This window comes from Macaca fascicularis, chromosome 10 (genome assembly GCF_037993035.2).
Source record: "Macaca fascicularis isolate 582-1 chromosome 10, T2T-MFA8v1.1".
Taxonomy (NCBI): domain Eukaryota; kingdom Metazoa; phylum Chordata; class Mammalia; order Primates; family Cercopithecidae; genus Macaca; species Macaca fascicularis.
Window position 1 is genome coordinate 22,532,573 of NC_088384.1, and position 23,866 is coordinate 22,556,438.

At 43.9% G+C, this 23,866-nt stretch overlaps 1 protein-coding gene and 1 non-coding gene across 10 annotated transcripts in view; both read right to left on the bottom strand.

The window, feature by feature from the left end:
- Positions 1-23,866, bottom strand: part of KREMEN1 (kringle containing transmembrane protein 1) — an 82,812-nt gene that overhangs the window by 15,613 nt on the left and 43,333 nt on the right. For 3 of the 9 annotated variants that reach the window (XM_065522313.2, XM_074004103.1, XM_045363874.2), the window contains 4 exons: positions 16,712-16,836; positions 12,420-12,573; positions 1,344-1,676; positions 805-963 (listed from right to left, as the gene is read on the bottom strand). In XM_065522313.2, the coding sequence (XP_065378385.1) occupies positions 805-963; positions 1,344-1,676; positions 12,420-12,573; positions 16,712-16,836 (771 nt within the window). Of the gene's footprint in view, positions 1-753; positions 964-1,343; positions 1,677-12,419; positions 12,574-16,711; positions 16,837-23,866 lie in introns of all 9 variants that reach the window. The other 6 variants (XM_015457333.4, XM_074004102.1, XM_074004100.1 and 3 more) reach the window with 5 other exon arrangements.
- LOC123567408 (U6 spliceosomal RNA) lies at positions 5,224-5,330 on the bottom strand. Its single transcript, XR_006690317.2, has one exon. It is a non-coding gene; the product is annotated as a U6 spliceosomal RNA (small nuclear RNA).

Sequence of the window (23,866 nt, forward strand, 5' to 3'; positions counted from 1 at the left end):
CTCATTCTGTCACCCAGGTTGGAGTGTAATGGTGCAATCATAGCTCACTGCATTCTTGAACCCCCGGGCTCAAGCCATCCTCCCACCTCAGCCTCCTAAGTAGCTGGGACCACAAGTGTGCACCACCACACCCAGATAATTTTTTTATTTTTTGTAGAGAAAGGGTCTCCCTATGTTGCTCAGGCTAGTCTCAAACTCCTGGCCTCAAGCCATCCTCCTGCCTCAGCCTCCCAAAGTGCTGGGATTACAGGCGTGAGCCACTGCACCTGGTCCTGCATGACTTTTCTTCATAGCTCTTATAATTATCTGATTTTTATTTTGCTTTCTTTCTCCTCTCATTTATATGTCACAGAAGGGCAGGGATTGTGTTTGGTTCACTCTATAATCCGGTACCTAGCATAGTGCCTGGCACCACTGAAGTACTTATATATCTTTTGAATGAATGAGTCAGTGAGTGAATGAATGGAGTTCTTGGAAATGCCAATAAATTTAGGGAGTTTCAATGTGGGGCTCTAGAAAGATAATCTTAACGTGGGAAAATACGGGATTAGCTGATTAGTCACAATGCACAAAAGGCATACTTGCCTAATCTTTGGAGGTGAGCACTTTTCCCTCAGGACTAAGGAACCAATTAATAAGAAAATTTCCCTCAAAAGCCAGGACAGACTATAGGTCACAGAGTCAATGTCCCAACCTGCCTCTGAATAAGAAACACCCAAGTGCTTTTGTCTTTATAACTGTCAAGAGCGCTACCTTCAACTCTGTGGCTTCCAGCCCCCATGGGTGGCGCCCAGGAATTGCTACCTGGGACAGTCTGAGGTGGGTGGCTGGGGCTGGTGGTGATGACATAGAGGACTTTGGAGGACCGGGCAGCGCTGACACTGAGGTTGGCCTGCTCTGTGATCACCTCGGCCACTGTCTGGTTGACAGCGGGCCTCTCCTGTGGCAGTTCCTCCTTGACGGCTGGAAGAGAAAAAGCAATTAACTGGGGCCAGGGCTATGGAGACTCAGAGCTGAGCGGGGGAGAGCACGAGTTATGAAGAACAAGCCTTCTGCTCTATTCAATTCTGGTGCAGTTCCTTCCATGGGCAGGTCCCTGCCATTAGATCTACTAAAATAGCCACACTGACAGGTTTTCACCTCTTTTCTGTCTCATGAAATATAAATGAGTTATGAAACGGGGGTCGGGAAGGAGCCACAGCCTCGGGATGATCTGCAAGTTGAATCAGTAGTTCCTGAGTCCCAATCTGCCCCGCAAGAACCGCCCAAGTCACAAGGGTAAAGAAGAGAAGCCCGAGGCACATGGGCCCTAAAGAGCCCTCAAGGAGGCAAGGATGTCTTACCTTGGTATAAAACAGCAAATCCCTGGGCCTGATTGATGCGATCAGAGAAGAAATACAAGATGACGAAGTCCAGAGAGACGTTGAAGGACAGAGGTGGGCGGTTCCTCCCGTGGAAGCGGGCTAGGACACGGTGGGTGTAGCCATCCAGAAGCTCCACCATGTCCGCCGAGTCCCTGATGTCAAATAGGGGGAAGCTGAAGTGGATGCGGGAGGCCCCCGGAACCCGGATGGTCCAGTAGCAGACCCTCCCCGTGGCATAGGTGTCGGGGAAGTCAGGGGAATAGACCACAGAAGACATGGCTGAGTAGTTCCCGCCGCAGGCGCCGACCAGAGCTGTAGGAGAGAAAAAGACACCACGCCCTCAGTCTGGGCCTCTGCCACAGGCACGCTTCCAACACCAAGGCTCTAAAGGCTTCCTAACGAGCAGGATCCCATTTAGGACACTGTTTCTATCTGTAAAACCAGACAGTCTTATGTTTCAGGATCGAGTCACAAAATGAATCGCTGAGACTCTGGACAAATGACTGTGGAGATGTTTTTCCCCCCAGAGACCTTAGAATTAGCACACAGCACAGTGGTGTGGCCTAGGTTGGGGCTGGGCTGGAGTCAGAGAGTCTGGACTTGGGACTGGCAGGGCCAAGTGATGGCAGGGGCTGCGCGTCACTCGCGGGCCTCTTGCTTCTCTCAGTTTCAAGGCTGGAGAGAGCACCACCTGCTCCTGTATCACAGGAATGTGCGACGGCACATGAGACAAAGCACACAAACCACTGGGGCCTCTCTGCAGGGGAGCCACCCGATGAGGTAAAGTCGTCAAAAGAGAAAGGCTTTACAGTTGCTCGTGTGTCCCCAGTATCCTTGCAATGCTCCCATGAGGGACCACGTTTTCAAGCAGAGAAACTGAGGCACAAGAAATGACTTTCTGCAGTGAGGAAACATGCTAGATTCTAAGCACTCTGTACTGAGCACATTTGATTTCTCTGGACTCCTGTTTTTGATAGGCAGGTTCTAGAAAGGGGATGCAGTGGTTTCCTGTCTTACATGGTGAAATGTAAACAAGATCTTAGAACTGAAACTCCTTGGGAGGGAGTGTAGGGCTAGGAATTTTTTTTTTTTTTTTTTTTGAGACGGAGTCTCGCTCTGTCACCCAGGCTGGAGTGCAGTGGCGCAATCTCGGCTCACTGCAAGCTCCGCCTCCCGGGTTCACGCCATTCTCCGGCCTCAGCCTCCCGAGTAGCTGGGACTACAGGCGCCCGCCACGGCGCCCGGCTAATTTTTTTCTATTTTTAGTAGAGACGGGGTTTCACCATGGTCTCGATCTCCTGACCTTGTGATCCGCCCGCCTCGGCCTTCCAAAGTGCTGGGATTACAGGCGTGAGCCACCGCGCCCGGCCTGGAATTTTTTTTTTTTTAAGATGGAGTCTCGCTCTGTCGCCCAGGCTAGAGTGCAGTGGCATGATCTCGGGTCACTGCAAGCTTCACCTCCCGGGTTCATGCCATTCTTCTGCCTCAGCCTCCCAAGTAGCTGGGACTACAGGTGCCCACTACCAGGCCAGCTAATTTTGTTTTTGTATTTTTAGTAGAGACAGGGTTTTACCATGTTAGCCAGGATGGTCTCGATCTCCTGACCTCGTGATCCGCCCGCCTCGGGCTCCCAAAGTGCTGGGATTACAGGCATGGGCCACCGTGCCCAGTCAGGGCTAGGATTTAAAAAGCAGGCTTTGGGGGAGTTCTGGTTCCCTTTAGGATGTAGAAAACAGCAAGCAGGCCGGGTGCGGTGGCTCACGCCTGTAATCCCAACACTTTGGGAGGCCGAGGCAGGTGGATCACCGGAGGTCAGGAGTTAAAGATCAGCCTGACCAATATGGTGAAACTCCGTCTCTACGAAAAATACAAAAATTAGCTGAGTTTGGTGGCGTGTGACTATAGTCCCAGCTACTAGGGAGGCTGAGCCAGGAGAATTGCTTGAACCCGGGAGGCGGAGGTTGCAGTGAGCTGAGATTGAGCCACTGCACTCCAGCCTGGGCAACAGAGCAAGACTCCATCTCAAAACAACAACAACAACAACAAGAAGCGAATGCTGCTTCCATCCTAACAATGAGAAAAAGTTTAAAACTCAGCTGAGGTCTCATGACAACCAGGGGAACTTAATTCTACAAAGTCAAAGCCCCACCAAGGAGAGTCAGGCCACACAAATAGTTTCATCTTTGAGAGAACACAGGAGGAAGAGGTGACTGCCAGAGAAGTAACAAGAAAGCACTAAAATCTTAACAAACTCTTAAAGGCTGAGAGTGGGCTAGTGTCTTAGCTTAGGGCAACTGGGCATCCCAGACACAATGGGCATTTTGCCCTCACTTGCGAGCTTTTCTGCACAGACCTCTACTCAGTGCTTTCACAAGTGACTTAGGTTGGCCAGCAGACCATAGTCCCCCTGAGTGGCACAAGTGTGCAGGAGGTGACAGGCTGCCACTGGGGGACAGGCATGAAAGACTGCCCACTTCCTTCTCTTTGCACTTGCAGGAGGGGACTCTCCTCTCTAAGAAAGTAAAAGCCTTCGGCCGCTGGGAGAGGGGAAGCAAATCCTGTTACTCCCAGGGCCACTGAAAACGGGCAGAAGCAAAATCTGTTTGCCTCTGGGGGAGGGAGTAGACCTGATTTGACTAGAAAAGTCTATACCAAACACCATTTCACAAACCCAAATTTCAGTCTCCTTGAAATTCTCCTTCCTGTCAAAGTAACCAGGTGAAGATCCACTGCTTCTGGGGGAAGCGCAGAAGCAAAAGCCATTGGTCCCTGGTTGCCTTGAGCCCTCTTAAGCCCAGGATCCTGCAGCCAATGCAAAGCAGAGCTCTACTACTCCTGGAGGGAAGGCAAGAAATTATCTTTCCCAAGATCCACCACAGACGCAAGCAGTGTTTGGCTGCCAGGGAGAGAAGAAGGGTGTGGGAATGCTGAAAAGACCTCAGGCCGGTGGCCTTTTCACATCCTGTCTAAGACTGAGGACAGGGCAGGAGAACCAAGAACCACTCCCATGACCTCATCATGAGTAGAGCCAGGTAACAAGCAGCCATAGCCTACCACTGAGGGAGGGAAAGAGGATGGAAAAAGAGCCCGTCTGCAGCACAGGCATGTAGGAACTCCTCAAAGCTGAGGATGGAACAGGACTACTGAGGAAAACTCATGGGTACCCTAGGCTCCACACTAAGCACAAGCTGATAGCAACCCATTGCTGGAGGAGTTTAAAGCCTGATATGCATTGAGGGTAGTGAGAGAAACAACCCAGTTCAACTTCTGACAGACTGGCTCAGTCCCTACACTATGCAGATCTGCCCAGGTGTAAACACTATCTCAGCCTCTTCTATACATAGTGTATGGCATTCAATAAAAAATTACAATCCACATATAAAAGCAAGGGTGGCAGGGGGGAAAGACATGGTTAAGAGATAAAACAATCTACAGAACTAGACTCAGTGATGACCCAGATGCTAGAACTATCAGACAGAGACTACATGATGAATACAGTAAATAATCTACTGGAAGTGAGGCATGGTGACTTATGCCTGTAATCCCAACACTATGAGAGGCCAAGGGAGGAGGATCTCTCGAGGCTAGGAGTTCAAAACCAGCCTGAGGTACACAGTGAGACCTCATCTCTACAAAAATTTTAAAATTAGCCAGGCATGGTGGTGTGTGCCTGTAGTCCCAGCTACTCAGGATTCTGAAGCAGAAGGACCACTTGAGCCCAGGAGGTCAAGACTGCAGAGAGCTATGATTGCACCATTGCACTCCAGCCTGGGTGGCAGAGTGAGACCTTGTCTCTTAAAAAAAATAAAAATAAAAATAAAACTACTGGAAATAAAACAATATCAGAGATGAATTTTTTAAAATTATAGAATGCGTCATGAATTTGCATGTCATCCTTGCACAGGGGCCATGCTAATCTACTCTGTTTTTTTCCAATTTTAGCATATATGCTGCTGAGGCAAGCACTGAAGAATTCCTTTGATAGGCTTATCAGGAGACTAGACACAGCTGAAGAAAGAATCAATAAACTTGAAGACAGGTCAATAGAAATTATCCCCAAATGAAACAAAGGGGAAAACAAAGAGAACAGAGCACCCAACAGCTGTAGGACAATATCAAATGGTCTAACATATGTGTAACTGGAATGCCAAAAGAATAAAAAAAGAATATAGAAGAAATGTTTGAAGAGATAATGGTGAAAAATGTTCCAAAATCAATAAAAGGTGACAAACTACAGATCCAAGAATCTTAGCAAACCCAAGCAAACAAACAAAAAATTAAAAACAAAAACAAAAGCAAAACAAAAACCAAAACAAAAAAACAAACCAACACACAAAGAAGACACATCATAGTTAAATGTTGAAAACCAGTCTGGGTATGGCGGCTTATGCCTGTAATCCCAGCACTTTGGGAGGTCAAGGTAGGAGGATTGCTTGAGCCCAGGAGTTCAAGACCAGTCTGGGTAACATAGTGAGACCCTGTCTCTACACAAAATTAAAAACTTAGCTGGATATGGTGGCACATGCCCATAGTCCCAGCTACTCAGGAGGCTAAGGCAGGATTGCTTAAGCCCAGGGGGTCGAGGCTACAGTGGGCCATGACTGCACTACTGCACTCTAGCCTGGGTGACACAGTAAGACCCTGTCTCAAAAAAAAAAAAAAAAAAAAAAGTTGAAAACCAAAAAGATAAAATCTTGAAGGCAGGCAAGGAAGAGGAAAAGATTACATATAGGGGAATAAAGATAGAGCATACACCTCTAGAAACCATACAAGTCACAAGAATATGGAGCAATATCTTTGAAGTACTGAAAGAAAAAAGCTGTCAGCACAGAAATCAATACCCAGCAAAAATTACTCTCAAAAATGAAGGTGAAATAAAGCTTTTTCAAACAAAAGCAGAAAGAAGCCATTGACAGTCAACCTGTACTAGAGAAAATGCTAAAGGAATTTCTTTAGGGGAAAGGAATATACCAGATGGCAAATAAGAATATGAAAAGATGTTCAATATGATTGGTAATTAGAGAAATGCAAATTAAAACCACAATGAGATACTACTACATACCTACTAGAATGGATCACATTTAAAAATCAGATCATACAAAAGTATCTGTAGGTGGAGAGAATGTGGAGCAAATGAAAATCTCACATATTGTTGGTCAGAATGCAAAATGGCACATCCACTTTGGAAAATAGTTGGCAGTGACTCATAATGCTAAATATGCAATTAGCACATGACCCAGCAATCCCACTCCTAGGTAGGTACCCAAGAGAAATGGCAACGTATGTCCACATAAGCACCTGTACTTGGATGTTTACAACAGCTTTATCATAGACAGACCAATGTTTGTCAATTGGTGAATGGATGAACAGACTGCAATACATCCGTACAAAGGAATGCTTCTTAGCAATAAAAAGGAAAAAATTACTGATACAGGCAACAACATAGGTGAATGATAAAGCATTATTCTAAGTGAAAGAAGCCAGACACAAATGGTTAAGTACTGTGATTCCATTTATATAATATTCTGCAAAACACAAACTATATATATATACATACTATATATATATATAACTATATACTTGCCCAGGATAGACCCGGGCAAGCTCTCCATGGCAGTGGGCCGGTGTCCTCCTGCCATCTGTGATTCTCTTCAACCTTCCTGCTCCTCCTCGATACTAGCTGAGTCCATTTCTTTGGGAAGAAGCCTCAGGCACTAGCCAGGACAGGCAGCTCCCTGAACCCCAGCTGAGTGCTCCACTTCTAGACAGGAATGATAATGGGTGTGTCTCAGGAAACAAACCTCAACCAAATGGGTCCCAGCCATGAATCAGATTCTACTCAGGATGGAAACATTCCACTCTTTCTTGGCACCCAAGAAAGAAGGCTGGTACCATATTTCATCAGCTCTAAGGGAAACACTTTAATCTTTTAAACTGGGATGTATCTTTTAGTCAATGCATGTCACTGTTAAATTAGAAATTTTTTTTTCCCTTAATGGTGTATAAAATAATATTGCACCTCAGAATTGAGGCCTCTTACAGTCTATGAAATACAATTGCTAACACAGTCCCGGGAACCAGATTATACCCATCCTTAGACCCTCAATCACTTTCACAATTAATCTCTTCCCTTCCCACTAAAATAAAGGTTCCATGAAGGCAGGATCTTTATCTGTGGGACCTTGGGCAAATTACTGAACTTTTATGAGCCTCAGTTTTCTCATCTGTAAAATAAGCATAACAGTACCTGCTTCACAGTACTGTGAGAATTAAGGGAAGCAACGCATGTAAAGTGAATAGCACAGGGCCCTGTCAATGATAAGTGTTCAACTAATGCTACAAAATGAGGTCCAATCCAGATGACTGACCCCTCCCTTCAGGGCCTAGAAGCCAAGAGAGTCCCAAGAGGCTAGCCCGGGTCATTCCTATAACCCTCTGTTGACTCTGGCTTACATGTTCTTCTATTTGGTTCTGTTAATTCAATAAATTATAATCCCAGGGGTAGCAGAGGTTCTGAAGCCCCCATCAGTGTTGTGTTTACACACAGTACACAGCTCACCTCAGTGACCTCTGCAAGTCCATGAGAGCTTGCTGAAAAATCAGCCAGAGAGTCTGTGACAAATTACTTGATGTGGCAATGATGACTGAGCAGACAGCTTCTTCCAGCTGCCCCTCACCCTCCACCCCCACTAGCCCCGTCGTCTCTCTCCCGAAGAGCAAACACAGCCTGAGCGCTTCTACTGCAGAGGAGCCTGGGTGCTCCTCTAACCAGCAGAGGACAGGAAGACCTCGCTGACACTGACTGAGACCCACATGTGAGCCACGCTGGTAGCGGGGCCTCACGTTCTGGGAGACAGACTGTAATCTGGTCATTTCTCACCATCTAACTTCTCCAATATCTTTAGGAAGACATCTTCTCCCTCCCAAATCATGGGACAGTCTGTAGTTACCATTTCCAAAGTGCTCAGCCTTATTCAATGAGTCATAAGGATTTCCATGAGGTGGTACTTGAGCTGTTTGAACTATTTTACTCTCTACTAGATGGACCTGTTTTTTTTTTTTTGTTTTGTTTTTTTTTTTTTGAGATGGAGTGTCACTCTGTCGTCTGGGCTGGAGTACAGTGGTGTGATCTTAGCTCAGATCTCGGCTCACTGCAACCTCTGCCTCCCAGGCGATTCTCCTGCCTCAGCCTCCAGTGTAGCTGGAATTACAGGCGTGCGTCCCCGCGCCAGCCTCTAGATGCACCTTTAGAGATTATTTATACAGTGCTGCATTTTGTACCTTTCTCAGCAGAGCAATGGGGTGTGAGTTATAGAACCGGCTGCTGTCAGGGGTCCTGTAGACCACACGCATCTGGGCCTCTGGAGGATGGCGTGAGCAGCCTCTCAGAATGCCAACTTTCTTAGTCCTTGAGCAAATGCAAGCCAGAAAGGGCAGTTTCTGGAGAGCTGCACAAGGGGCCAATGTGGTAATAATCAGAACTGGGTATACTTTGTTCAATAACTTTAAAGCATAAAACTGCATCCATTATTATGATCTGTTTTACTATTGTTAATAAAAGGGATTCTAGCTGCTGAAAATAGAAATATTTCAAATGTGGCAAACCAGGGTTTGAATCCTGGCTCCGGCACTTACTAGCATAGACAAATCACTTCATCTTTTGATCCACAGTTTTCTTATCAACAGGGTTGCTACAAGGATTAAATAACATAAAATACACAAAAGCACTTGGCATCAAGTCTAGCACATGACAAACACTCGATAAAGAGCAATAACTGTTGTTATAATTAATTCACTTCAGTGCACCTTTATGTGAGGGTCAGTACGCTTTCCTAGTAGTACCAAGGATGCTACTTGGTGTGCACTTTACAGACGATTTCCACAGTGCTGTATTTAACATTTAATCCAGATTATTTCTATTTGACACCTCCAGTAAAGCCTCTATACTAAAGAAAACATACTTTTATCTACCCCACAGCAGATGCCCAATAAAAATGTGCTAAATGAAAGATTATCTTATAAAAACTATATTCTATTTTTTCTTGATCTAAAATCCACCATTTTAACCATTTTAAAGTACAGATGTTCCTTGACTTATAATGGGGCTATGTCCTGATAAATCCATTGTAATTGAAAATATCAAAGTCAAAAATGCATTTAACACTCTAATAAACCTACTGTAGAGTTGAAAAATCATAAGTTGACTCTCCTAAGTTAAGGACTATCTATATATGAATCAGTGGTATTTAGTATATCCACAATGTTATACAATCATCATCCCTATCTAATTCCAGAACATTTTATCACTCTAAAAAGAAAATCCGTACCTATTAAGCAGTCACTCCATATTCTTCCCTTTCCCCCAGGCCTTGGCAACCAGGAATCTGGCTTTTGTTTGTGTGGATTTGCCTATTCTGGACATTTCATATAAATGAGATCATAAAATATATAGCCCTTTGCATCTGGTTCTTTCATTTAGGATAATGGTTTCAAGGTTCATCCATGTTGTAGGATGCCTCAGTACTTTATTTATTTTTAATGGTTGAATAATATTCCATCATATGGATATCCACTTGGTTTATCCATTCATCAGCTGATGGACATTTGGTTTGCTGCCACTTTTTGGCTATTATGAATAATGTTGCTAGGAACATTGGTATGTACGTTTTTTGTGGAAACGTGTTTTCAGTTCTCTCAGGTATATACCTAAGAGTGGAACTGCTGGGTCATACAGTTACTCTCTGTTTCATGTTTTGAGGAAATGCCAGACTGTTTACTTTTTTTTTTCTTTTGAGACGGAGTCTCACTCTGTCGCCAGGCTGAAGTGCAGTGGCATGATCTCAGCTCACTGCAACCTCCACCTCCTGGGTTCAAGCAATTCTCATGCCTCAGCCACCCATGTAGCTGGGATTACAGGCACGTGCCACCACAACCAGCTAATTTTTGTATTTTTAGTAGCGACGGGGTTTCACCATGTTGGCCAGGCTGGCCAGACTGTTTTCCAAAGCAGCTGCACCATTTTACATTCCCACCAGCAATGTATGAGGGTTCCAGTTTCTCCATATATCTGCAAACACTCATTTTCCATTTTTAAACTGACATTACATTCTATTTAAAGTCAAAAAACAGGTAGTAAACCCTCACACTACTCCTCTTTCCTCTCTAGCACCTCTCTAGTGGCTTCCTGGCAGTGTGGATCCCAGCCAGTTATTTATCCTGTCCATGTCATATGGCTCTCTTCTGTGAAATGAGAGTAATCACAATAACCCCTACTTCAGAAGGGTGCCAAGAGGACCTAATATGATAATTTAGATAAAGCCTTCATGCATACTAGGTACTCAAGAAACATTTATTTCCTTTGTTTTTTCACTTAAGAGTATACCAGGCATTTTGCAAGTTCAGAAAACTTACTCTCCTGAGTTAGAGTGTTAAGGCAGAGAATCTTATAATACTGAACTCTAGAATAAAAGGTTAAATAGATGTGTAGTGCATAGTTATTTGCCAACTAAGCATTAGCAAGATTCCTTAATCATTAGCCAAAGTTCAGTCTTTAGCCAAAACAAAGGTATCAAACTAAGCATTGGTCCGGACATAACAGAATGTATAGGAATCAACTGGCAGTCTCCAATGAGCACACTTAGCTAAAAAAACCAATTGACTGCAAGTCCTGTTCACTAATCCTGTCTTCCCACCCCAAATACAAACACACTTCAGACAGTGTCTAAGCTATAACATGAAAAGGCTCAGTTATAAACCTTGGCTGGGTTTTATAGTCACCATATATAGTGGCTGAATTGTGTCCCCTAGAAAGATATGCTCAAGTCCTAACACCTGGTACCTGTGAATGTTATGTAACTGAGTTAAGATGAGGCTATATTACATTAAGGTGGGCCATAAATTCAATGATTGGTTCCTTTTAAGGAGACACACAGAGACATGGACACACAGACACACATAGAGGGAAGAAGGCTATGTGAAGGAGAAGGCAGAGACTGGAGTGGTGCAGCCAACAAATGCCAAGGATTGCCCACAACCACCAGAAGTGAGGAGGGCTTCCCTGGAGACTTTGGAGAGAGCACAGCCCTGCTGACACCTCGATTTTGGACTTCTAGCCTCTGGAACTGTCAGAGAATGAATTTTGTTTTGCTTTGTTTTAAGCCACCCACTTGATGATAATTTGTTATGGCAGTCCTAGGAAACTAATAAACCATATGTCATTTTTGCTCAAAACTAGCCATGCTGCCTGGTTGAGATGCCAGGAGTGCACTTCCTCTAGCCTAAAGGCCAAAGACACCACAGACACTGAAATATTTCTTGGTAATCTTGAGCCTTTTTTTTTGTTTGTTTGTCTGTCTCCATTATCTTGAAATCTGGTGCTGCACTGTTGCTGTAACTCTCATAAAGTCTCACTGCTACTGAGAGGATGCTGGTGGATTACGATGAGGAATCAGTTGGCTCAGTGGTTAGGACATGATGTTGGTGGGGTCAAGGCCTTGGATCCACTCCCATTCTGAACACACTCTGCTCCTGGCCAGCATCTCACAAATGCGGCAGTTTAGAGAGGAGGGGGGGTCAGGGCAAACCCAATGCTAGGCCTGAAAAAACAACTTAGAACTACGCTCTCTTCTCAGGTGCATCACAATAATATATAAATCCCAAATGCAAAAAAAAAAAAAAAAAAAAAGTCAAAAGGGTTTGGAAATTATATTAAAGCAAGAGGATAATAAAGCTGATACTGGATTATTATATTAGTGTCTATGTAAAATTGGAAAGGTTATCATTTCTAGGTTGTCTAAGCATCACACAACAGACCACGTTGCTTCAAACCATTTGGCATGACTGTAGCTAATCCCTTGTTAAGTGTCTGTTCTCCCTTCCAGAAGGCAGGGGCTGAGTCTTCATGCACTGTGCTGTATTCCCAGGGTCTAGTCACAAGTATTGCCTATTGCCAAGTGAATGAATGAATATATAGAAGGGAGGAAGGGTGGGCAGGCTTGTTGCTCTGGTCTAAGGGTTCCTGTGGCTTGGGCAGTGATGGGCACAGGGCATACTCACTATCAAAGAGGATGATCCTGCCATCGCCACCACAGGGTTGGGTGTGATCCCCAAAGCAGACGCTGTTGCATTCGGTACTGGCTGCCTCGCCGTACTTCCAGTAATCAGGATTGTTTCCACAGAAGCAAGCATAGCCTGACTCCATCCCAGCAAACTGCCACAACAGAGAAGCAGCACATGGTAAGCATCATCAGGGATGTCAGATGGCCTGAAGGAGCCTGGTAGGGTGGGCTTCCAGCAAGCAATCAGGCTCATCTTCCCAGGGTCCCTTCCTCTGGGACCTCCCCTTTCTTCCACTCTCGAAACACTTAATTTCAAGCTGACCAATAGGTACGCAGCCACCAATGTGTTTCCCTGTCGGTGAGCATCACTTTTTAATGTTTGTGTTTCTGCTGCACTTAAGTAAGTTTTAAGGGGGAGAAAATCTCATAAACTTCAAACATGAGTAACAGCTAAACACTTTATTGACTGTTTACTGTGTGCCAAGTAGTGAGTGCTTTATAGCTAACCCTCAAAGCAAACACATTATAGGCCCCATTTTACAACTTTGTTTTTACATTACTATATAGTATTTTGGCATATAGTTCTGTAAATTTTAACACTTGTATAGATTTGTGCAACCACAGCCGGGCACAGTGGCTCACTCTTGTAATCCCAACACTTTCAGAGACTGAGGCAGGTGGATCACTTGAGGTCAGGAGTTAGAGGCCAGTCTGGCCAACAAAGTGAAACCCCACCTCTACTAAAAACACAAAAATTAGCCAGGTGTGGTGGTGGGTGCCTATAATCCCAACTGCTTGGGAGGCTGAGGCAGGAGATTTGCTTGAACCCAGGAGGTGGATGTTGCAGTGAGCCGAGACTGCATCACTGCACTGCAGCCTGGGCAACACAATGAGACTGTCTTAAAGAAGAAAAAAAAAAAAGATTTGTGCAACCACGAGTACAATCAGGATTCAGAACAGCTGCATTACCCCAGTAATTTTCTTCGCACTATTGCTTTATAGGTGCCCTACCCCAGAATCCCTGGCAACCACTGACCCATTTTCCATTACTATAGTTTTGTCTTTTCAAAAATGTCACATAAATAGAATCATACAGTATGTAATCTTTTTGAGACTGGCTTCTTTCAGTCAGCATAATGGCTTTGAGATCCATCCAAATTGGTGTTTGTATCAATAGTTTACTCCTTACTGCTGAGCAGATCCATCCAAATTGGTGTTTGTATCAATAGTTTACTCCTTATTGCTGAGCAGAGTATCACAGCTTGTTTATCTGTTGGGCTGTTTCTAGTTATTCATAATTATGACTAGAACTGCTATAAGCATTTGTGTACTGGTTTTTATGTGAATATAAGTTTTAATTTCTCTAGGGTAGTAACTAGGAACAGAATTACTAGGTCATATGGTAGATGTATATTTAACTTTATTAAAAAGTGCCAAACTTTTCCAGAATGATTGTACCATTTTAGATCTGCACCAACAATATATGAAAGTCCTAGTTGCTCTGTATCCTTGTCAGCACTTGTTATTTTCAGTATATTTTATTTTAGCCATTTTAATAGGTATGTAGTGGTATCTCATTATAGTTTTAATTGGCATTACCTTAATGGCTAATGATGTTGACTATATCGTCTTCTTTATCTTTGTTTGTTTTCTATTGTTTTTGAGATGGCGTCTCACTCTGTCACCCAGGCTGGAGTACAGTGGTATGATGTTGGCTCACTGCAACCTCTGCATTCCAGGTGCAAGCAATTGTCCTGTCTCAGCTTCCCAAGTAACTGGAACTACAGGTGTGCTACCACGCCCAGCTAATTTTTGTACTTTTAGTAGAGACAGGGTTTTGCCATGTTGGCCAGGCTGGTCTCAAACTCCTGACCTCAAGTGATACTCCTGCCTTGGCCTCCCAAAGCGTTGGGATTACAGGCTTGAGTCACCATGCCCAGATGACTATCTTTTCAGGTGCTTATTTGTCATCTGTATATCTTCTTTGGCTTCTTTTCATGTGCTTATTTGCCATCTGTATATCTTCTGTTCAGGTCTTTTGCCCATTTTTAAATTGCTTTGTTTGTTTGTTTTTTAACTGTTGAGTTGTTTGGCTTTTTTTTTTTTTTTTTAATTTTACACATTATGGATACAAGTCCTTTGTCACATATGTGATTTGCAAATATTTTCTCCCAGGATATAGCTTGTCTTTTCATCCTCCTAAAAATATCTTTCACAGAGCAAGATCTTTAAATTGTTATGAAGTCCAAATTAAAATGTACCAATTTCTTCTCATCACAGGTCATGCTTTTGGTGTCTCATGTAAGAACTTTTTGCCTAAACTCAAGTCATGAAGATTTTCTCTTATATCTTCTTCTAGAAGTTTTATAGTTTTACATTTTACTGTTAGATTTGGGATCCATTTTGAGTTCAGTATGTAGTCTTGTGTTTAAGTTCTTTCAACTAGCCTACTGTTTAGGAAATTCATCCATGTTGTGTATAACAGTATGTCTTTTATTTATTCATTTATTTTTTTGAGACAGAGTCTCACTCTGTTGCCCAGGCTGGAGTGCAGTGGCGTGATCTCGGCTCACTACAGCAACCTCCGCCTCCTGTGTTCAAGTGATTCTCCTGCCTCAGCCTCCTGAGTAGCTGGAACTATAGGCATGCACCACCATGCCCGGCTAATTTTTGTATTTTTAGTAGAGACAGGGTTTCACCATGTTGGTCAGGTTGGTCTCGAACTCCTGACCTTGTGATCCACCCACCTCGGCTTCCCCAAGTGCTGAGATTACAGCCATGAGCCCCTGCACCTGGCCAGTATGTCTTAATATGTCTCTTCTTTTTATTGCTGAGTGGTATTCCACAGTATGTATGGATATACTGTGCTTTGTTTCTCCATTCATCAGTTAATGGACATTTAGACTATTTACAGTTTGGAGCTATTATGAATAATGCTGCTATAAACATTCATGTATAAGTCTTTGTGTGAACACAGGTTTTCATTTATCTTGGGTAACTATCCAGGTGTGATATTGCTGAGTTTTAAGGTGTGCATATTTAACTTTGAAAGAAAATTTAAGATCTTTCTTCAAAGAAGCTGTAGCATTTTACATTCTTGCTAGCAGTCTATGAGAGTTTCAGTTGCTCCACATCCTTATCAATTCTTAGTATTTTCAGTATTAACTTCAGACATCCTGAAGTTGTGTGCAGTGGTATCTCACTGTGGTTTTAATTTGTATTTCCCTGACAACTGGTGATGCTGAGCATCTTTTCATATGTTTATTGGTCATTTATGTATTTTGGGGGGATAAAATGTCTCTTCAAATTTTTTGCTAATTTTCAAAATCAAGTTGTCATATTATTGAGCTATAAGAGTTCTTTATATATTCTGTATACAAGTCCTTTATCAGATATATATTTAACAACTACTTTCTCCTAGTCTGTGGCCTGCCTTTCATATTCTTTTTTTTTTTTTTTTTTTTTTGAGACGGAGTCTGGCTCTGTTGCCCGGGCTGGAGTGCAGTGGCCGGATCTCAGCTCACTGCAAGCTCTGTCCCCCGGGTTTATGCCATTCTCCTGCCTCAGCCTCCCGAGTAGCTGGGACTACAGGCGCCCGCCGCCTCGCCCGGCTAGTTTTTTGTATTTTTTAGTAGAGACGGGGTTTCACCGTGTTCGCCAGGATGGTCTCGATCTCCTGACCTCGTAATCCGCCCGTCTCGGCCTCCCAAAGTGCTGGGATTACAGGCTTGAGCCACCACACCCAGCCTCATATTCTTAACTCTATTTTTTGAAGATAATATTTTAATACTGATAACTTCAATTTACCATACTTTTTTAAATGATTAGTTTTTGTGTCCAATTTAGAAATCCTTGTCTAACCCAATATTTTAGGATTTTCTGTTTATTTTTCTAGAAGTTTAGTTATTTTAGGTTTTTTAAAAACTGAAATGTAATTCACATAACATAACATTCACTGTTTCAGTGTATGTTTCAGTGGTGATTGATGTAGTCACTGTGTTGTGCAGTCACCGCCATCTAATTCCAGAACATTCATAACCCAGAAAAGAAACTCTGTGTTGATTAGCAGTTAGTACCAATTCCTCCCGCCTCCCACCCTCTGGCAACCACTAACCTACTTTCTATCTCTATGGATTTGCCTATTCTAGATGATTCATATAAGTGGAATCATATAATAGGTGGCCTTTTGTGTCTGGCTTATTTTACTTAGCACTTATTTTTAAGTGATCCGAGCAAAATGCATTTACATCTTTACATTTTTCTATAGTTACATAGCCACAGAGTCATCACCTTGAACCTCTGACTCCGACAAAAACTGATGCAAGTTTGTATGGTGAGTTTGTTGGACGTTTTACTGGTGCCAGTTAGAGGAGGTGGGTTTCCATGATCCTTGTAGCAGCCAAGGTTTCCAGGCACTAGAGAAAAAAGAAAAACAAAAGAATTTCACAACATCTGGCTGTGAAACACCAAGGAGGAAAAGCGATTTGTGCCAGGTACTTTCATCTCAGCCAGTATTTCCACTCCTGAGGTACAAATAAACAAGCAACCAGCTTTGAAAATGGAAGCTTTAGTGTCATCTGCTAAATATCATGTTTTTGTTTTATTTTGAAGAGTATGTGAGACCTAGGTCTACCTTTAACTAACCAAATATGTTTTTTAAAAAAACTGTTTAATATTGATAGGATTTAGTATTGAAGAAAACTAGGAACAATTTCCTAAAAACAGAAAGACTCCAATAATGTAAATTATGTTTCAGAGTTACCAGAGGGCAGGAAAAGCCCTCAGAAGCCCACTATCCTATACCTTCTATGTAAGCTCCTAATTCCTTTAAAAATTCTACAAGTGGGATTCCTCAAGGACTTTTGGTGAATATATTAGTTTCTTTTTTTTTTTTTTTTTTTTTTTTTGAGACGGAGTCTCACTCTGTCACCCAGGCTGGAGTGCAGTGGCGTGATCTTGGCTCACTGCAAGCTCCGCCTCCTGGGTTCAAGCCATTCTTCTGTCTCAGCCTCCTGAGTAGCTGGGACTACAGGCGCCTGCCACCTCACCCGGCTAATTTTTTGTATTTTTTAGTAGAGATGGGGTTTCACCGTGTTAGCCAGGGTGGTCTCGATCTCCTGACCTCGTGATCCACCCGCCTTGGCCTCCCAAAGTGCCAGGATTACAGGCGTGAGCCACCGCACCCGGCTATATTAGTTTCTTATTGCTGCTGGGACAAATTACCACAAACCTAGTGGCTTAAAATAACATAAATTTATTATCTTTTAGTTCTGGAGGTCAGGAGTACTAAGTGGGGCTTATGGATCTAAACTCAAGGTGTTAGCGGAGCCAAGTTCCTCCTAGAGGCTCAAGGGGAGAATCCATTCCTTGCCTTTTCAACCTCCTAGCAGCTGCCCGTATGCCCTGGTTTGCAGCCACACCATTCCATCCTCTGTTTCTATCAGCACCTCTCCCTCCTCCCTCTGTTTCTGTTAGCACCTCCCCTTCCTCCGTTTCCGTCAGCACCTCTCCTTCTTCCCTCTGTTCCCATCATCACCTCTCCCTCCTCCCTCTGTGTTCTTCATCACCTCTCCTTCCTCGTTTCCATCACCTCTTCCTCCTCCCTCTGTTTCCATCATCACCTTTCCCTCCTCCCTCTGTTTCCATCATCACCTCTCCCTCCTCCCTGTTTCCTTCATCACCTCTCCCTCCTCCCTCTGTTTCCACCATCACCTCTCCCTCCTCCCTGTTTCCATCAGCACCTGTCCCTTCTCCCTCTGTTTCCTTCATCACCTCTCCCTCCTCCCTCTGTTTCCGTCAGCACCTATCCTTCCTCCCTCGTTTCCTTCATCCCCCTTCATCACCTCTCCTTCCTCCCTGTTTCCATCATCACCTGTCCCTCCTCCCTGTTTCCTTCATTACCTCTCCTTCCTCCCTGTTTCCATCATCACCACTCCTTCCTCCGTTTCCTTCATCACCTCTCCTTCCTCCTACTGTTTCCATCATCACCTCTCCCTCCTCCCTGTTTCCTTCATCACCTCTCCTTCCTCCCTCTATTTCCTTCATCACCTCTCCCTCCTCCCTCTATTTCCTTCATCACCTCTCCTTCCTCCCTGTTTCCATCATCACCTCTCCTTCCTCCCGGTTTCCTTCATCACCTCTCCTTCCTCCCTCTATTTCCTTTATCACCTCTCCCTCCTCCCTCTATTTCCTCCATCACCTCTCCTTCCTCCCTCTGTTTCCTTCATCACCTCTCCTTCCTTCATCACCTCTCCTTCCTCCTTCTGTTTCCTTCTTCACCTCTCCCTCCTCAGTTTCCATCATCACCTCTCCCTCCTCCCTCTGTTTCCATCACCTCTCCTATCTCCCTGTTTCCATCAGCACTTCTCCTTCCTCCATTTCCATCATCACCTCTCCTTCTTTCCTCTGTTTCCATCATCACCTCTCCTTCCTCCCGGTTTCCTTCATCACCTCTCCTTTCTCCCTCTATTTCCTTCATCACCTCTCCCTCCTCCCTCTATTTCCTTCATCACCTCTCCTTCCTCCCTGTTTCCTTCATCACCTCTCCTTCCTCCCTGTTTCCTTCATCACCTCTCCTTCCTTCCTCTGTTTCCATCATCACCTCTCCTTCCTCCCTGTTTCCTTCATCACCTCTCCTTCCTCCTACTGTTTCCATCATCACCTCTCCCTCCTCCCTCTGTTTCCTTCATTACTTCTTCTTCCTTCCTCCCCTATTTCCTTCATCACCTCTCCCTCTTCCCTCTGTTTCCTTCATCACCTCTCCTTTCTCCCTGTTTCCACCATCACCTCTCCTTCCTCCCTGTTTCCGTCAGCACCTCTCCTTCCTCCCTCTGTTTCCTTCATCACCTCTCCATCCTCCCTCTGTTTACATTGTCACATCGTCTTTTCTGACTCAGATCCTCCTGCCTAAGGACCCTGTGATTACATTGGTCCCACCTGGATAATCTATTACAAAATCTTTCATCATATCTGCAAAATTTCCTATGCCATCTAAGGTAACGTACTGACAGATTCTAGGGATTAGATCATGAATATCTTTGGAGGGCCATTCTTCAGCCCACCACACTGAGCATATTAGTGTTTCATAGCCACACATCAGATGGTTTGGTCTAGTAGAAAAAGCTATAGCTGAGAACAAGAAAGCTAGATATATGTACCAACTCTTGTAGACAGCTTACAAAGATGGACCTCAATGATTCTGCTATGCACTCAATGTTTGCATACCCCTGTGACACTTGGTCTCTGCCCCGGCACAGAGCAACTCTCTGGGAATTTTCTGGGTGACCAGAGCATCTTTTGTTCTAATGAGACAACTCTTGGTAGGTTCCTGGATAGCTTCAGGATGGGGGTTGGTCACAAGAACGACCAAGCCACGATTAGAAGCTTGGAACTTTCAGTCCCACAGCCCCACATCCGGAGGAGAGAGAGCCTAGACATTGAGTTAATAATCAATCATGCCTATGTAATGAAGCCATCATTAAAATTCCTAAAAGATGCCATTTGGAGAGCTTCTGGGTTGGTGAATACATATCTGTGCCAGGAATGGCAAACTCCACAAGAACAGAAGCTCCTGTGTACCAGATCCTTCCTGACCTCACCCTATGTATCTCTTCATCTGCAGTTCACCTATAGCCTTTTAGTTTTATTTTTTTAATTATTGAATTGAGATGGGGTCTCACTATGTTGCTCAGGCTGGTCTTGAACTCCTAGGCTCAAGCGATCCTCCTGCCTCAGCCTCCCAAAGTGCTGGGATTACAGGTGTAAGCCACCATGCTTAGCCACGCCTATGTCCTTTATAATAAACTGGTAAGTGTAAGTGTTTCCCTGAGTTCTGGGAGCTGTTACAGCAAATTATCAAACCAAAGGAGAGGGTTGTGGGAACCCCCAATTTGTAGCCAAGTTGGGACCCACTCCTTGCAATTGGCATCTGAAGTGGGGGGCAGTCTTGTGGGACTGAGTTAGGTAGTGCCATAACTTAATTGTAGGACCCCCAGGTGGTGTCTGGAAACTTGGAGAATTGGCTGGTTTGAGTCAAATCCATACATCTGGTGTCAGAAAAGAAGTGTATGAATGTATGGGAAAAGGTTTTTTCCCCCTATTACTCCCTAAAATTAATATATTGAAGCCTGAGTTCCCAATATGAAGGTATTTGGAGGTGAAGCCTTTGGGAGGTAATTAGGTTTAGATGAGGTTATGACCGCTGAGTCCCCATGATGGAATCACTGCCCTTATATGAGGAAGAGACCAGAGCCCCCTCAGCAAACTAGGAAGAGAGGCCTCACCAGGCACTGAGTCGCCAGCACTTTGACCTTGGACTTCCTAGCCCCTTGAACTGTGAGAAATCAGTGTCTGTAGTTGAAGCCACCCACTCTATGGTATTTTGTCACAGCAGCCCAAACTGCCTAAGACAGGTCCCCACTTCCTGGTATTCATGTCCTTGGATAATCTCCTCCCGCTGAGTGTGAGCTGGACTGCTGACATGCTTTTGACAAGTAGTATGTGGCAAAGTTGATGGGGATGACACTTCTGGGATTAGGTTACAAAAGATTATGACTTCATCTTGCTTGCAGACTCTCTATTGTTTTCTTGCTTTGTATATTTCTATGAAGCAATATGCCATGTCAGAGGCTGTGTGGTAAGGAACTGAGGGTGGACTTCGGCCAACATCCAGCAAGAAAAAGAATTTCACCCAATGGTCTGCAAATAACTAAATCCTACCAACAACTGTGTGAGGTTGAAAGTGGATCTTTCCTCAGTTGACCTTCAGATGAGACTCCAGCTCTGGTAGACACCTGGATTGCAGCTTTGTGAGAGACCTTGAAGCAGGATCTTGCTAAGTCATACCCTGGATTTCCTGACCCACAGAATGCATGAGATAATGAATGTGTGTTGTTTAAGCCACCAAGTTTTAAGGTAATTTGTTATGCAGTAATAGATAATTAATATACCTTATAATACTATAATACTTATAATACTAAATATAGCTTTATTGAATAAAGAAATTAATTCATCATGGGTCATGGACAATGAATCTCTGTGGACCTTAGTTTTCCATCTATGAGACTGATTTATGAATTACTCCGCTATCAGCTGAAGTCCTTTCCCTTTCTCCATTTGTTCCCCATGGTTTATATAACTGAGGATACAACAAAACACAAATGAGGCCTGGTCTCAGAAGCACTTCTAGGTCAGCTGAGAGTTATGTATTATACAATTCCAAAGTGACAGCCATATAGACACTTAGATAGCATTTTTTTCCTTTATGTTTCAGACTGGAAAACAGTATGGTCCAGTTTAATAAGCTTTATATCCACATCAGTCTGTTGGGCATATAAAAATATATTCATGCATATGTGTGCATGTACACACAGACACACATATATTTTAATGTATTTCACCATCTAACCAGCTCATTTTAAGTTGGCAGGAAGTACCTCTCTTAACCCAAAGACTCACCCTTCTCCCTCTAAGCCAAGTGGTTACCTTTCTCCCTTGCGTCACACATGGTTCAAATATAACAAATGTGGCTCACCACACAAAAGTTAAAATGCATCGTTCGGAAACAAACTAAATCTCTATAGTAGCAAATGTAAACAGAAAAGCTCTATGCAGTAGGAGTCCAGTGGTGGGGGCGGGGGGCCTGGCTTGGAAATGTCTGGGTTTTAGGGTTTAAACAACTGCAGTGAGTCAAGCTTCTCTAGTCAAGAGCATATGATATAAACCGAGTTTGTTAAAGGGACCTTGCGCATGGAAACCTGAGCCAGGCATTTAATGGTTCTTAATAAGAGCTACTTGATGATGATCATCTTGGTCATTTACTCTGATTTTTGTCTCATTTATTCCATTATGCTTACAAGTAAGCATGTTATTATGTATTAGTTTACAGAGAGCCTAAGGCATATAATCATAAATGTTAAGGTTAGACATAAACAAGGTCATGGCTTGCATTAACGCAGCTGGAACCTCTAAGCTTTATTAATTTGTTGAACAAATCCAGGTGGTTCATGTTTCAATAGGACAGTGAGGTCTTGAAACACACCATGAGGTAGATCACTGGGAATCAGACCACAGCCTGCTGCCCTTCTAACCCATTTGAACATCAGTGGCCTAAGGTATCAAACTTGCCCCCAAAGGCAATCACTTGCCAATTGTGACACTGTCAATTCTACCTCCTACAATATCACATACATCTGCCCTTGCCTCTCTGCTCATGCTGCCACTTCCCCAGTTTGGATCACCATCTCCTTTCACTTAGACCACTGCATCAGACTCTTATTCTATCTCCATTTCTAGGCTTACCCTACTCTAATCTAGTTAGCAAACTGCAAAAGAATAATCTTTGTAGTACATTCCAGACAGAAGTGCAAAGGCCTAAAGCAAGAAAGATTGTGGCCTTGGCAGGAACTACAAGAAGTGAGCATGACTGGTGGCAGAGAAAGGGAAAAGCAGCAGCAGCTGGTGAGGTAAGTGGAGCCCTTCCCCAAACCCTCAGAGCTCTCTGGTTGCCCCCCAGGATAAAGTCCAAACTTTCTCACATGGTACACTGCTGCAGCTCCTGTGCTGCTCCCCCTTCCCCTCTCCCACCACCATGACCTCTCTACCCTTCAGCTCACAGTCTATACAGAGGCCAAATTGTAGTGTATTTGCAAGTTTCCCAACTAGACTTTGCTCTCTGGCCTCTGGGTTTTTGCCATGCTATTCCCTGTGCTTAGAATATTCTTCCCTTCTTAAGATTTCAGCCTGAACATCATTTCCCCTGGGAAGCCCCATGGCCCTCCCATCCTCCCCACCCTATCCCCCACAAGAAAGAGGGTTACGTGTCCTTGCTGTGTAGTTCTACAGCAGTCTATGCTGAGTTTCATTCTGAACATCTGTTTTCTTGTCTCTCTACCTGATTAACTATGAACAACTTAAGGGCAGGACTGTATCTTCCACACACCCCAGTATTCCCAGGGCCTGGAGTGGTCCCAGTCACAAAGCAGGTGATCTAGGACTATATGCTGAATGAACAAGCACTTCCTGTGTCACCCACTGAAATCATGGAATGAGTGGATAACAGTACTTCTTTTTTTTTTTTTCCTATAAGTTATTGGGGAACAGGTGGTGTTTGGTTACATGAGTAAGTTCTTCAGTGGTGATTTGTGAGATTTTGGTGCACCCATCACTTGAGCAGTATACATTGCACCCAATTTGTAGTCTTTTTTCCTCACCCCATTCCCACCTTTTCCCCCTGAGTCCTCAAAGTCCATTGTGTCATTCTTACACCTTTGCATATCCATAGCTTAGCTCACACTTATGAGTGAGAACATACAGTGTTTGGTTTTCTATTCCTGAGTTACTTCGCACTTGGAATAATAGTCTCCAATCCCATCCAGGTTGCTGCGAATGCCATTAGAGTGGATAAAGGGCAGAGTGAATGAACAAGGTACAGTGAAAGTGGAAAGC